The 15,858-nt window shown below is 34.5% G+C and overlaps 1 protein-coding gene across 3 annotated transcripts in view; it reads right to left on the bottom strand.

Annotated features, from left to right (window-relative positions):
- Gdap2 overlaps positions 1–15,858 on the bottom strand; it is a 71,939-nt gene that overhangs the window by 39,271 nt on the left and 16,810 nt on the right. For 2 of the 3 annotated variants that reach the window (XM_053747887.2, XM_053747886.1), the window contains exons 2-3: positions 4,758–4,923; positions 1,652–1,794 (exon numbers count right to left, since the gene is read on the bottom strand). In XM_053747887.2, the coding sequence (XP_053603862.1) occupies positions 1,652–1,794; positions 4,758–4,906 (292 nt within the window). In that variant the 5' untranslated portion in view covers positions 4,907–4,923. Of the gene's footprint in view, positions 1–1,651; positions 1,795–4,757; positions 4,924–11,073; positions 11,102–15,858 lie in introns of those variants that run through there. The other variant, XM_053747885.1, reaches the window with a different exon arrangement.

The following is a 15,858-nucleotide window of genomic DNA, read 5'->3' as shown; positions in this document are numbered from 1 at the left end:
ATTTTATAGGTTTACGTGTCTTATGCCATCAAACTCATAAACGACACGACTTCTGGTTTTTACATTTGATTTAAAAGCTTGGATTTCGCGACCTCATGTGTTTAAATTATACATTCCATTCATAAAAATATTGTTGGCGATAGGGTAATTTGTAATGGAGAGCAAATATTTAACAGTTTCTCAATACATTTCTTTGAATACCAAATCACCCAAAATTTTGAGAATATTTAGCTAGTTAAGTACTGATTCTAGCGGTTATTCGTACTTTGTAGCACGCATGATGACGCTTTCTTTATTAATGAGGTATTCTATTTCTAGACTGTTAATTAGGGAGTCATACAAGAAAGCTAAAAATAGATTACTCAAAAGACTATAAAACCATATATTCGGGTGACAGAATGGCCCAAGGTTGAATCAACAATGCGTAGTGCAAACTGTGGTATATACTTTTATGACACAATATAAGTATTGTGGGCTGCCATTCATTCCTTGTAAATATTTATTTACAGTCTAAAGATTTTCTCCTTGTCATCGACAAGTGTATTGTTGATACGTTAAACTTATATTTAGACAGGTGATAGTTATATTGCATCGATCGGTTTTCCTTATACCTAAATGACACGTGTAGTACGAATAGTCGGGATCGATTGAACCGAATGAACATATAATTTTTGAAATGAATTCAATAATTGATGACGATTTCATGGCCATATTAATACTAAATCAATTTGCAATAGAAGCCATCTTCAAGGATTGACAGACAACGATTTTTAAGTATGAAGCTAATACTATAATGATATGAAAGAAAAAATATGTGCATTTAACAACAAAAACAACTAGTGTATCATTGAACATCAACTCCAAATACTCAAGGTTTAGCAATCCATGTGAAAATCAGTTGTGTCTCTTTTGATCATACACAACGGCTATGTTTACATCACTCTAAACAATTGAGACAATACAAACAAATTCAATTGTTTTAGTATAAGGACAAGAATGCTAAACAGCATTATAAAAATTTCATGCGTCTCATAAATATTGTAGCTGTTGGCCATGGCGATAAATATGAGGTTATATTATGTTTAACTGTGCAACATAAATATGATCAACATAAATCATAAATGTAGTACACGTAACGCTAATTATCCACTTATATCTTCTAACATGGAGTTGATACTACAAAATAGATGCGATGGATGAGACTAGTAGCACCGGACTGTTGGAAGTGGCGCAAACAAACGAAGGTTTATATCAAGTAATGGCTGAAAATGATGATGCTGATTACAAACAAAAGACAATGTTTCTGTTTGCATAGGGGTTTGATAAAATAATACATTGAAGTATTGATCTACAACGAAGTAGGTTGTTGTGTGCTAGGGCTAAGCTTGTATTAGGTACATCGCTCGTTGAAAATGTGTATATTTCTCTTTTGATAGCCCTGAGCATACTTAATGTATCTTATCTTCTTCAATGCACTCTTTGTCATTCTTATTTCAAGCCTTTTTTAAAGGTTGGGTTGAAGTGACATCAGTGTAAAGGAAACTGAAGCGACGTGGAACATTTCAAGACTGTGGGACAAGCGGTGTGTGAAATTTAACATGCAAGATTTGAGTATAGAAAGGTGAAACTTATGTAGTGCTAGTTGACTCACCATAACCTCTAGTGATAATCTCCTCCTTGAGATCGGGGCCGGCAGCCATCATTATACGGTCACTGACCGCGTTGCTTTCCGTGAGGGTCTCGTCTGTTGTGTTCGTGATCGCGTCCACCTCCAACGTTGTGATGTCTCCTTGCCTGAAACGGAACGTTTTGAGTAATTTATTACGTGATTTGGAAGAAGCGTGTATTATATCTACTGCACAATTTATGTACAAAAGGTGGTCTTAACGCCATATGGCATTTTCTCTCTACCAGTCAACCATTAGACCAAACAAAGACAGCAACAAGCGTATGCCATAAAGCACATATTCATAACTAGTTATATCCCACGGTTCCGCTCGTTGTAAGAAGCACATGGTGTGTCAGCTGTAAGGGGCCACTTATTCTATTAGACTAAAAGAGATGTCTTATTTACTGAAGTTTCCAGATATCACAAAAATTATCTCTTATAGAGGGTCCAACTAAAAGAAGTCAAAACAATTCTCCAGTTATAGAGGTGTAAGATTCATAAAATAAAACTCTATATACAGTTTTAAGAAGAATTTATGTACTTTGTACCCTGTTAGAGTCAATTTTATAGCTAAATATTACACAAATAGAATTTGGAATATTTTTATGAAAAATATTATATATGTATATATATTTATTTATTTGTGAGTGATATGATAATTCACATCAAATTGATAAACTAAACATTGACTCAGATGCATTTCATCAGAATTATTTGTTTGCAATATTAAACAAATGTGGCCGTTCAAATCAAAAGGGACCTTATTGCGACTGGCACTTGGGTCTTTATTGCCGTTGTTCGAATACAAAACAACGGCAATAATGGCGCAAGTGCCGGGCGCCATAAGGTCCCTTTTGATTTGGACGACCACAAATGTATCCAAGTAATTATATGCAGAATATGTAAACGTTAAATATATAATACATATCTCAATCCAATCATCTAGTTTATTTTATTAGGCCACGAGGCATTTAAACTTTTATCTTATTTGTACTAAATTTCGGTGTCACGCAATATTGTTTGGGTACAGGGCCGGTCGGATCAGCCATGTTAATCCAAGTCTGTGTTATTTCTTCTTTCTTATCGAATGTGTTATTGTTAACACCGGTGTCAGATTTTATTCAAGTAGCCTAAAGGCATCTGACATGACTTTTAGGACTACCGACCAGTATCTAGTGGCATGTAATTGCATATACACAAGTGAATTAAACTGTCAATCCGTGTGCAGGTTTCCTCATGATGTTTTCCTTCACCGAAAGCAAGTGGTGGGTTTATACTATAACGTAAAGAAAATTACTGTAAATTAGTGAGATTAGTATATAGCTCATGAAGCATGTGTAGGATTCGAACCTGGAAACTTTCGACCACCTTCATTTTGGGTTTGTCAAAATTGCAATTCAAGGTCACTTTTTGCTTTGGAAATCCAAAAGTCTCTAGAATTTTAAACATTCCAATAGTATCACATAAAGGATATATTTTTTTCATTTGCAGCCATTTATTTAAAAAAATATCTATTTTTTTCAGTGCTGCCACTGCCACAGTTCGACCCTGCATGCATGTGAACGGTATTGTAACATTTTGCCTTGAATATGGTAAATCGGACGTTGGCATATATTTAAGTTGTGCTCAATACCATTCTTTGTCACACTTCATGCGTTTTGCTGTACCATTAAAATATTACTGAAATTAATCTTAATTAAAACAATGGTATAAGATGTTCTGTCGGTAACAGTAGGTTTGTATCACCTACCTCCAGGTAAAATGTTACAATGTACTTATAATATATTCATATATTAGCCACCGGGGCGGTTTGCTCTTGTGGGAATTCCGGGATGAAAGTACCCTGTGTTATTCCATATTATATTATACCCGTGTATCAAATTTCATAATAATCGGTCCAGTAGATTTTGCATGAAAGAGTATTATATATAATAGATCGGTGTCATCTTCACCCTTTAAGTTTTGTAGTAAGTAAGGGTTTTGTAGTCGTTGATATAGCGCTTACCAAAGCAAATTGAACGGGTTACAGCACCGAACGGCTTTCGAAAGCAAATCCATTCCAAAAACCCCTTCAAAACCCGTAAAGGGATAGCGGTCCGGTCCCTGCACCGAGCAGGAAACAATCGGATGAGTTATATCGATAATATCATTAGAAAATATTATTTGGTATCTTCATTTATAAAGATCCTATCACTAGCACTTGACATATACTGGATCATCGGAGGTTGTTAGTTAATTCAGCATCAGCACTAATTCTTACAAATTGTAATAACTTTCAAACCGCTAACGATAAGCCGTTGTTTTTAGGTTATGTAACAGAAAGTATGTTAAGCGCTAGGTTTTTCGACAAAGGAAGTGCGTGTTTTGATCATGAAGGTTTTTTCTATAGTGATTAAGATTAGGCAAAGAAATCGGTTCATTGTAGGGGTTCTTTTGTATAAGTTATAGAAACTAGATTGGAAACAGCAGATTAATTTTATGTATAGATACTTAAGACTTGGTGTACGAGATATAAACAAATATATATACAAATATATCTATAAAACGGTTTGTCTTCATATACCAGAATTTCCAACAAAATTTTCATACATTTGTCTTTTCGGCGACATCTTAATCTATGACGTCAAAAGTACTATATTTAAAAAAATACGTAATTACATGTGACCCAAAGAGGGTCTCCACTTAATCACCTTCAATATTAAATACATCCATTCTTCTTTATCCTGCGCAAGTCTTCATCAGTCCAATGGAATCTGTTATAGCAATTCCTCGGAAGTCTTCCAATCCAAGACTGCATGTTATTGTCTTGATTTTACTTAGGTTATTATTTACATAGTGAATATATAGAGTCGTTCAAATAACCCGTGAAATGATTCATTCGGACAATTTTAACTTTTAACAAAGACAAGAATTAGTTTTACTGTTTGACTTTAAAATATTTAATCTGTACTGTAGTAATCTCTATTATATGAATGATTAATTTTGGAAATGATTCCTTGCTCAAGAAAATTGACGGATCGTAATGACAGCGCGGCCGCAGCGTTCGAAACGCTCTGCGAACCACCCAAATAAGTCCTCTAGCACTTACCATATAGTGAATCTAGAGTTGATGTCCTCATCGTAGGGGTAGATAGGATGTTGGGTGGGAGCTGCGTGAGGGTAGTCGGCGTGGGTGGCCGGCGACTGCGACCAGCGCTCCACGGCGGTCAGGGACGCGCCGGGGGCGGGGGCGCGCATCACACCCCGCGATGTATCTGTGGAGGAGAAAATGAGATTGTTACTTTTGTAATACTAACTACTTCCCGGCTTCGCTCGGTTAATAACATAATAAATTATTCACCTAAACCTTAGTCAGGAACCACAATGCCTATTGGTGAAAACCGAATGAAAATCCGTGCAGTAGTTTTTGGGTTTATCGCGAACAGACGCTTTAGAGGACTTTGTTTTATAATATGTAAGGATATAATATATGTGAGGATACAACGTCAAAAAGTGAAGGTGTTTTACGAGAAGGTTCTCTATAAAGTGAAGATCTATTTTCTGATTAAATGCTCTGAATAAGCGTTCCTGTGATCGAAAGGTCCCAGGTTCGAATCCTACTCACGGATCGACTTTTTAATATGATAGAATTCTACTTGGGCCACGTGAGTTTTTAAACCAATCTGTCTCGTGTTAATTTTCATTGATCATTACTTTTTTCTGGTAAAGGAAAACTTAGTAAAGGTTAAGTCTATAATGAAATAAATATTTAATGACCTGATCGAGTTCTCGGAACTTGCAAATGAATAGGACAACGGGCTATTTCGAGACATCACATTTACATGAATCGATTCAGAGTATTATGTAACGGACATGCCCGATGGCAGGCCAAACAAACTGCGGTCTTTCATTGAAATGATGCCACTAGAAATTAAACTACTGATTGATAGGAATAAGAAAACCATTTTTTAATTATTGCCAGAAAGAAAATAGTTAGTTTAGGCAGACGACCAGCCACGTTGCTGAGCAACATGGATAAAAAGATCAAGGGATAATTTCACGAGCGTTTCGAACTCCGCCGCGAGCTGTCATTAGTGTTTATTAAATTGTACCATACACAGTAACCGATTTAATCTTATTTTATAAGTAAGTAAATTACTGGTACAATGTTCATTTTATAAATGATTAATTTAAAAGAAATGATTCTTTATTTAAAAAAAAAATGTGTGACACTAATAAAACGCTACACGCCGCGTTCAAATGGTCGTGAAATTCACCCTCCACAGACAGGCTCAATTCCAAGACAACTCGGAATAGATACCTCTGGCACAAATGTACGAGGAGACCCATTTTTAACTAAAGTGGGAGAAGGACGAAGTGGTGGAAGAAGAGAAAGACTGCCAGAAAGAATAAAGAGTGGTATCGCATCGCATTGCGTTTCGACCGATGCGACCGCGCTGTCATTACAACTTTACAAATTTTAACAAAAACATGAATTAATTTTACCATCTGACTTTAAAATCATTAATCATTGGTACTGTGGTAATGTCAATTTTATGAGTCATTGATTTTGGAAACGGTTCCTCAAGAAAATTGACGGATCGCAATGACAGCGGTCGAAACACTCAGAGAATCATAAAATACAATACTTAAAATACAATTCTGTATTAATTTCCTATTGTTTCTTTCTACGACTGTTTTGCCATCATGAAAATTTCAATGGAATGGAATTTATTTTTTAGCAATCACAAATCATATTTTAGTTATATTATATAACGTTATTCGTCACTTCAATAACTAACTACACGTTACCCATGCAGAAGAACGATTCGTTAAATATATATTTCAAAATAACATCTTCTAAAAAGGCTGATTCACATTTTATAAGGAAATTAAACCGACTTAAAACTCAAAATTGAAATATGCACTTCAAAATGCTCGTACAATTTTTTTAAATGTATTGGAGTTTGTAATTGGAACCAAACAGCCGTATTCGTGTCGTGTTTGCGGGCGTGGGTTGCGGGCGTTTTCGTATTGAATTATTTGTTCACAGAGCCTTGTCGTTTTAGTACAGTGGACATTTTGAAAAATGGACAGAGGGATACATACTACAATACTGTGGACATTTTAATATGGTGGAAATTGTGATATAGTGGACTTTTGCGACTAGGAGAGTCGCCTTATGGGAATGGCTGCACTGATTGAATTTAGTCAATCTCTGGGATTTATCCTCCTTGACGACCTCGGTGGCGCAGTGGTAAAGTGCTTGCTTCTGAACCGAGAGGTCCCGGGTTCGATCCCCGGTCGGGTCATGATGGAAAATGATCTTTTTCTGCTTGGCCCGGGTCTTGGAATTTTATTTATATATGAATATGTTATAAAATAAAGTATCGTTGAGTATCCCATAACACAAGTCTCAAACTTACTTTGGGGTTAGCTCAATCTGTGTGATTTGTCCTAAGTAATATATTTATTTATTTATCCTTATTTTTTATTTAAATTATGATATAATTATTGAGAGATAATAAAAATACGTAATACCTTTATTTTTTATTACCGACCTTTATCTTGCAGTCTAATTTGAGAACTTTTTTATCCTAACTGTCTATCGGTGACCTTGCAGTCAATTGATAGATTTCATAAAAACACAATGGAAATGTCTTAATGATTGCAAATAAATAGTGCTTCTTGATTGTGGCTTTGAAGTTTTTTATATTTAAAAAGAAGTAATTACTAAGGAAAGTAGAATATTTTAAAAACGCGAATGACCGCAATTATTATAATAATTGTTATTTGCTCATAGATATGCATGCAGTTTATTTTTTTAAATAAAAAAAATATGTAATAGATTTTATTAAAATGAAAAATTACAACTTCACTCATAATCTTAATGGATTATATTCGTTTCTTTTTAATTTATCTAGTACATAAATCTCTTTAAAATTTGCTTGTAATATTATATTACAGAGAAGGACATAGGGTACCTTTTCTTCCGGAAAAACGGTAACGTTGTTTTTTTTTTAGTACTTATTCAGTATTTTTTGTTATGTGTGATACATACTCGTAGATACCCACATTATATTTAAGATTCAATTGCATATTGCATCGGCGTTAGTAATTGTATTTTTAAATAAGGCAAGGTGTTTCAAGTTCAGTCGCCAAATCCATGGAAATAATATGGCGTTGAACCACTAAATTGTGGAACCTTGGCGCTAACTTGCCAGACCTCTGGATTATTTAGTAAGGTGTTATTTAGAGCAGAGATTGTATAGTTATTACGTGGTTGGGTCTGTATAGTTGGGGTTGTATAGTTATTACATGACTTGATCCGAAAATAAATGTATATTAACGCAAAAATACATTTCAATAAATTGTTCTTTTTGTTGAGGAAGACCGAAGAAACGATGCTAGGAATTCTATTAAAATCTTAAAGGTGAATTAAGTTGTGGTAGACAGTTGTGGAAGGAATATAAATTACGCGCTGATCCCATTTAGAATCAGATTTGGCAAGGGAAATGAAGAAGCCCATTGAATAATAATATATATTATATTAGTTAACTAATGTTTCCAAGTTATTGTACTATATTGTATTAAAAATTGTCATGCAACGAATCAAAAAAAAAAATTGGGATTGGTCGGGTCGTGTAAGCCGCATGGTGCCGAGAAAATGGACCGAAAGAGTGACTACTTGGGTCCTGACAGGATGGGAAAAAATCGCAAGGCAAGCCGACGATGCGACGGTCCGACGAACTGTCGGCCTTCGAAAAGGGACGGCTACAACTGATGAGGAATACAAGTGGTTGGAAACAAAAAGGGGAGGCATTTGTCGCGCAGTGGAACCTGACAGATAGTAAGAAAAAAAGTAAAAAAACATTTATTTTCTCCAACAATCGTAGTCAAGTAATACATAGGATATACTAGATAGATAAACAAATGTTTTTGATGAAAAAACTTGATCGATGATCTAAATAGAGTACCCATTAGAAGATTTAAATTGCTTGGTTTTCTTACGTTAGGATTTGTTTTTTTTGTTTGATCTTTCAATTAAATAGATAATTGGTGATCCTGTCTGGATCTAATCTTATGGAAATACAAAAACAAGCTAATTATTACGCCATTCAAAGACAAAACTGAAAAAAAAAAACATATAGTTACTACGAAAACTGACACACTAAAATGTGCTAATCTAATGACATCATATTTTATAGTATTATAGCATTACCTCACTGGCTTTCCCCATGATCAAATAGGTTCCAGTGAATGTACGCATATACATATATTATTTATACATATACTAGCGGTCCGCCCCGGCTTCGATCGGATAAAAACAGAATAAATGATATACCTAACCTAACCTCAACCTTCCTCGAGAATCACATATCTGTTGGTGAAATCCGCATGAAAATTAGTAGACAATATATAGAGATGTAACAAAAACAAATTATAAAATAGTATAGTAACAGTTTAATGGAAGTACCTATGTATGAATAGCACTTATAACAAAATATAACAATTTAGGTAGATTGTTAGATTGTATGTATGTATGTACTATTAGGTACGATGAATCTTACAGATCTCATCACAAAGATACTTCGACACGATGTTTACAAGAGGCCCTTTGTCCAACCAAGCAGAGAAATCGACCTACCTATCGACACAAGAACCAGGAAATATGGGAACCGATTACGTAGGTTTAGTAGTGATCACAGAATGAATGAATTGTCGGAAGGAAAAATTAACAATTGATTGTCTAGAAAAATGTTTTTTATGGTCTAGAAAAATGTCTATATGTTTCTTGTGTTATCTTGCAACCATAATTATTCCATATTTAATTAACGGTTCATATCATATGTAGAATGAATAGTGTTTAAAATACAAAAGCTTATAATCGATTTTTTAAAATCTATTTCTACAAAAAAAAGATCTTTATTAATTATAGTTATCTTGTCATAGATTAACGAAACGTTATTTATCAGATTCCATTGCAGATAATTACGATTGCACACTCAATGAAGCTATAAAACTAAACCAAGCGAAACTAGCTCATGGGATGTAGGTGATAAAGTCTGCAATAAGGCTATGAATTGGATATAGCTCGTTCACATGTAGGACATGACCCTATGACGTCATTGAATGCACTATCTCCATCTCGTGCATTCGAATGCGTAGAGAGAGACAGGGAATCCATTGAGGATAGAGGCAATGCATATCTGATTGGAACTAGAAAGAAGTAACTAAGCATACATTTTCACGTACGAAAAAATTATAAACTAATAATGAATTAACAATATTGTGCGGCAACTTTTCATGATCTATATTGTAAGTCTACTTACTATAGGCTGCGGTGAAGTTTGTTGCGCCGCTTCTTCTTCACCTGCGCTTTGGAAGCCGGCAGTAGACTTAGTTTAAGTAATTTTTGACGTCAATAAGTGATGTATATCATCCTAAATTGAATAAAGAATTTTGAATTTGAATTTGAATTATATGCATTGCTTCTATCCTCAATTCTATCTAGTTCTTTATCCTAATAAAGAAAGTCTTGCAAATATTAAAAATTAGAAAACTCGAATGTAGGTTTATTACTCAAACTCAATACGTGTATAGTAAAATGTATTGGGTCGATGTTTTTACATGGCCAGAATAAAATATGGAATAGCACGCATAACGATGTGCGGTATAGTCAACCGCACTTCAAGTTATTAACAATGCAGTGGTAAAAGAGGCGGATTTATATTCTAAATAGCTTGATATGCTGTTGACTGTACCAGATGAGAAATAATTAAAAATAGATTAGATATTATATTGTAATTTAAGTATTATTCAAATATAGTAATCAACGCAAAGAGGACTAAGCTGAGCGATGGATTAATATATATTAGGACAAATCACACAGATTGATCTAGCCCCAAAGTAAGTTCGAGACTTGTGTTATGCGATACTAACTCAACGATACTATATTTTATAACAAATACATATATAGATAAACATCCAAGACCCGGGCCAATCAGAAAAAGATCATTTTCCATCATGACCCGACCGGGGATCGAACCCGGGACCTCTCGGTTCAGAGGCAAGCACTTTACCACTCGTCGTCAATTTTTATTGGTGTGGATTTAAAACTATTATGAAGATTACTGAACAAGACAGAGCTGTCGCCATTATAATACATTGAGTATCCATTTCTGTATTACTGTGTTAAACAATTTTAGTTCATTGATCTAATACTATTCGTGAGCACTCTAACAAAGCCATAAATATAACAAAGGGTATATTTTAAAACATAGGCTTTTTGTGCAGTCGTATACAGTAGGTAATAGCCTAAAAGGCTTTTAAGAAAATATTTTAGTAACCTAACGACAGCCAAACAAGGTCGACGGTACCACGACACGACAAAAAGAAAATACCAAAAATATACAGAGACTTACCTAAAATTGTCATTTGTCTAACGCACGCAAACACAAAGGCTGCTATTAGAACAGATACGTCCGCGCAGGACGGGGAGCAAGTGGAATGTGGTATGACCTCGAGAAAAACACACCCCCGGCTGACGTGGTGGGGAGGGGAGGGGGCGAGTGGCCGTGACGTCATCGGTCGACGACCTCGGAAACTGGGTCACGTGATTTGGTCGATCTGCCAGGAAGAGCCTTGGTGACCTCGGGCGTGCAGACCGTCGTTAGATAATGTCTTGGATGATCAAGGCATAATCATAACCCTTCAGAAGCGGTGGCTTTGAGATCACTGGGAAACTTGATAACAATGTCGTTTGTGGGGAATGGGAGGACTTGACGCGCCTCTAAGGGAGGACAACGCTATTGATGCATAGAAAGGAGCTATCCCTTAACATTCATAGTCTTATCTTGTCCCTTCTCATGTAAAATTTGTATACATTTAACATGACTACAGTTATTATCCTTCATAAAGACAGTATCTTTACCAAACTCCAAAAATTGCACATTGGCGTTTTGGAGATATTAGCTCAATTTCGTTTAGAGCTAAGTGCACTTTATGTACAATATTGAGGATTCTTGATCCGCCATCCTTCTAGCCGATCTATAAGGATAAAATTGGATGCTGACTGGTTAGTAATTTTGTTGTGTCAATGCGATGTGAGATAGAACAACTAATCATAAGTAGAAATTCAGTATAAAGAGTAATGGAAATTCTGTAACTCGACTCGTGTATACGATACTTTTGGGCATGTGAACACAAAACACTTGAAACTGGGTTATGTGACTAGGTCAGTTCTACGGCCATAACTATTTTAATTGTTATTATTTAGATGCATGGTAATAAGTGCTCGGTAGACTAGCGATGCGAGAGTTAACGTCCTTTTAAGGTTCACTGCATTTAATATATGAAGCAAGCGAAACTATAGTTATTGAGAGAGATTTCTCATAATACGATTTTATATTTGAAAAAAAAATGTAAGTCCTTCTGGCATGATAGGGGACAACACTGTTTCAATTAGTTTCTTTCGGCATTTCTTCTCAGCAGTGGTCGTTCTGAAATGCTAGTAGGTAGTTTGTAGCTTTTGTAAATAATATAACATGAGAATGTGCCTGTGAAGGTCTAATTTCTGAATAATTATGATTTAATTTTGATTTTGAAGATTGCTAGATAGTAACTGGAATCTTCAACTATTGGTACCTTCCACAGAACAATAAAATCTTTAGACAATTAGAGTAGGTACTAAAAGCAAACTTTACAAAACGAAGATGTAAATTCTCTATGGATGTCAAACTATGTCCTCTGTTAAATATCTAATGCTCAGACTGTTAGATTACAAGTACAATAAAATAAAGGAAATAAAAATGCTCAGTGAACTATACACAAGAGTATTTCCGCATCCCGTACAAAAATACTGTTAACATATGTCAAAACCGAGCCAGACTTGTTTTGCTCCATTTTGCCGGAAAAACACGAGAGCGATATTTCAAATGAATAGAATATTTTTATGACACATCTCGGCTATATATAATAATATAATCAGTGTTAGACTTAGTTATCTTGCTAGAGGTTTGCTCTAGCTATCTAGCTAAGTCTCCTTGCAAATTCTATTGAATAGAATTAATACCAGCCGTTACGTTTTACAAGAATTTTGTAGGTGAAAAAAATTGACTGTGGAAAGTATATTTTGCGCCATCGCAAGTTACGAAGAGGGGTTAGGTCTAATTAAACGAGAAACAGGTAATAACAGAGATAATCTTATTGTTCTCGTTCATTAATATGTTTGTTCTGCTTTAGATTATTTTTATATGGCTATAAAGCGTTCTTAGAATTGAGATAATCAGAATAAACATTGTCATCTCTATTAGAGTCGAGCAAACCTACAATAATTTAAGTATCACGGTTTCTCTAGAAAACTTTAGTTGAATTATTTTCTAATAAAATTTATTTAATTATGAAAAATCAGCTCGGTAAATTGACGATCGATGTCAAAAAATTAAGAGTCTAAAAATGTTTTGATACTTTTTTGTTGCACTAATGCATGATCACAATATCTTCTATTATCAATATCCAATCAAATCAATACTTCATTTTGGACAATAATATAAAATAAATCGAACCGTTTCCGAAATCAAAAGCCATTTTTCAGTCACTGAGGCAACATTTAGTCAAAACAACGTTTACTATAAAATTACTCATTGAACCGAAAGTAGGTAATGTATATTCAGTACATTAAGGTCGGCAATTCAAAAGCCATTGATACATGGAGTACCAAAGTCTATCATTAGAAACCTAAAAATTACACATTATTTTTTTGTTTTAACAACAAACGACGAACATTTATCAAGCTAAAAATTATTACTATAGTTGAAAGTATATAAAAAACTACCTGTATTTAGACGGAAAAAATTGTTTACTTGGTATATTGTAACATAAATAAATTAAAATTTAAACTTAACGTTATAAAACACTTATGCACTAAAAAGACCTTGCTCAGTACGTGTCTAAAGCTGGATTTCTGCGGCTGAGTACCAATATATTATCGTGGGGAAGTACTTTTTTATTTATTCCTGTTTGATTTTTGATAGGTGTTCAGAAGTACATAACACGAATTAGCTGTGAACTGTGTGTTTCATTTGGAATTTTGAGTTGAAGAGCTAAAATATATCAATATATATATATCTCTTTGCATCTCTGGGAGAGCCATACATATTTATGCCTTTTGCTGTAGAGATCCTGGGATCTTGGGGTGCGGATGCAAAAACCCTTTACAAAGAAATTTCCGCACGCCTGGTCGATGTCTCTGGGGACCCAAGGGCTGGTAACCATTTTGCCCAACGTTTGAGTTTGGACATACAAAGAGGAAATGTCGCCAGCCTTCTGGGAACTTTACCGCACGGCGACGGCGATTTAGTGTATTTTTTTTATTTAAATTAATTTAATATTTTTTATTTTAGTTGTCATTTTTAATATCTAATAACAGTAAATTACAATATATACTCAAACATATAGAGGATATTATAATATTGATATGAATATTCTAGGTACTATGGTGCTTTGTGCAATGTTCAAGAACCTTCACCAATAAGATTGGCTACACAAGCCACATGCGAGCACACCAGCGAGTTCAATAATGTTGAAGCTGTCGCCGGGACCGAAATCTGTCGGACATCATCATCAGGCCGCTTTAGTATTATATATAGAAAAAGAACAAAAATAAATATAATTTTTCTTCCATTGCAATACAAAGATATGAGCGCCAATCATTGGGAAGCCAGTAGGTCGGTCAATATTGATGTAAAATTCATAAGTTTGGCAGCCGTGGACCTGTTATATTACAATGAATTGTAATAGTAAATCCCTGGTTTAGTTTACATTATAACATGAACGGAACTATTGGCTTGATGCCATCAAGGGGATTGTGTATGTCAATAGCCTGATAAATGAGAAGGATGACTGTGCAAAATAGAGAAAAATAGAAGAGTATGGAGAAGAATGTAGAATAGGTAGGTCCAGAGGGGAAGGTCTGAAAAAAATACTGTATCCCATGGGAAAGTCATTGGAGTAGTGGTTTGAGAAAAAGCCACACACATTGTAGTCGAAATTACTTAAAACTTCAATAAGATTGGATGTAGAAAAAAAAATTATTGTAAAAAAGTAGCTTTTTTTAAAACTTAAATTGTTACAAAATCTGTTGTATTAAAAAAAAAAAGTTGTGTTAGGACTATTAACGTGGTTATTTCCTGATGATTGTGGACATTTAAGTACGTGCTTTACTACGACTGCCTAAAGTAGATTAGCTATTGTTTTAACAAATAAAAGCTATTTCAGAACAATATAACAAATAATTTGTATTAGCATATGAAATGACACCGAATACTGTTCAAGTTGTGCGCCTGCGCAAACCAACTGGAAAGAAAACAAAGGCATGAGTAACGCCACAAAAAACGTTGTGGCCAATGACTCTGAGATCATAACAAGGCCAGGATTTTGCTGGCTTTTTGAAGGTAATTTACGCACTATTAAAGATGCTTTACGCAATTACATCTTAAACTCTTTATTAGACATTATAATGATTAGTTTTTGTTCTTTTTCTTTAAGATTACTTTAGATAAATATTTTTGATTTGGACGTCATAAATGAACATTTATGATTATATAACCTGTAACATGAACATGTTACAGGTTTGAGATTTGGGTCTACCGAAAAACCACAAATCAATGTAATGCAATCAGTGTTTGCTCACACTGTTAGTTGAGAATATACAACATATCTTTACGCATCACATAACTGAATTAGGTATAATTCAGAATTAAGAACAAAGGAATAAAGTATACACTCGTAAAAGCTAATGCAGGCTTTGTAATCGCATTTATGACGTTACTGCGAGGCGGAGGTAACTTCGTTTTATTTGCTGCCTACACTTTGCAGTAAAATCTTTGATATTATGCTTGATGTGAGGTACACATTTAGATATCCTTGTAGACATTTTGATATAGATATCCTAGTTTTTCATTACATGATTTCCAATATTACTTTTTTAGTACTCACAATACACACACACGACTTCAATAAAATCTGACAACGGAATTAGCAAGAACACTAGAAAAGAAGAAGTGCTTACAACAACATTATTATTGCAAAATTTCAAATTTCTACGTTCAACCGTTTTGGATGTACGTTGGTATCGCAATTAGTTAGTGTACAACTTTTGAACGATGTCGTTTTGGAGGATATGAAGGAGTTAGAGAGAGAAAGAGCAG

Source organism: Plodia interpunctella, chromosome 7 (genome assembly GCF_027563975.2).
Source record: "Plodia interpunctella isolate USDA-ARS_2022_Savannah chromosome 7, ilPloInte3.2, whole genome shotgun sequence".
Taxonomy (NCBI): Eukaryota; Metazoa; Arthropoda; class Insecta; order Lepidoptera; family Pyralidae; genus Plodia; species Plodia interpunctella.
Note: the sequence above shows the minus strand (reverse complement) of the source record. Positions and strands in the feature narration are given on the sequence as shown.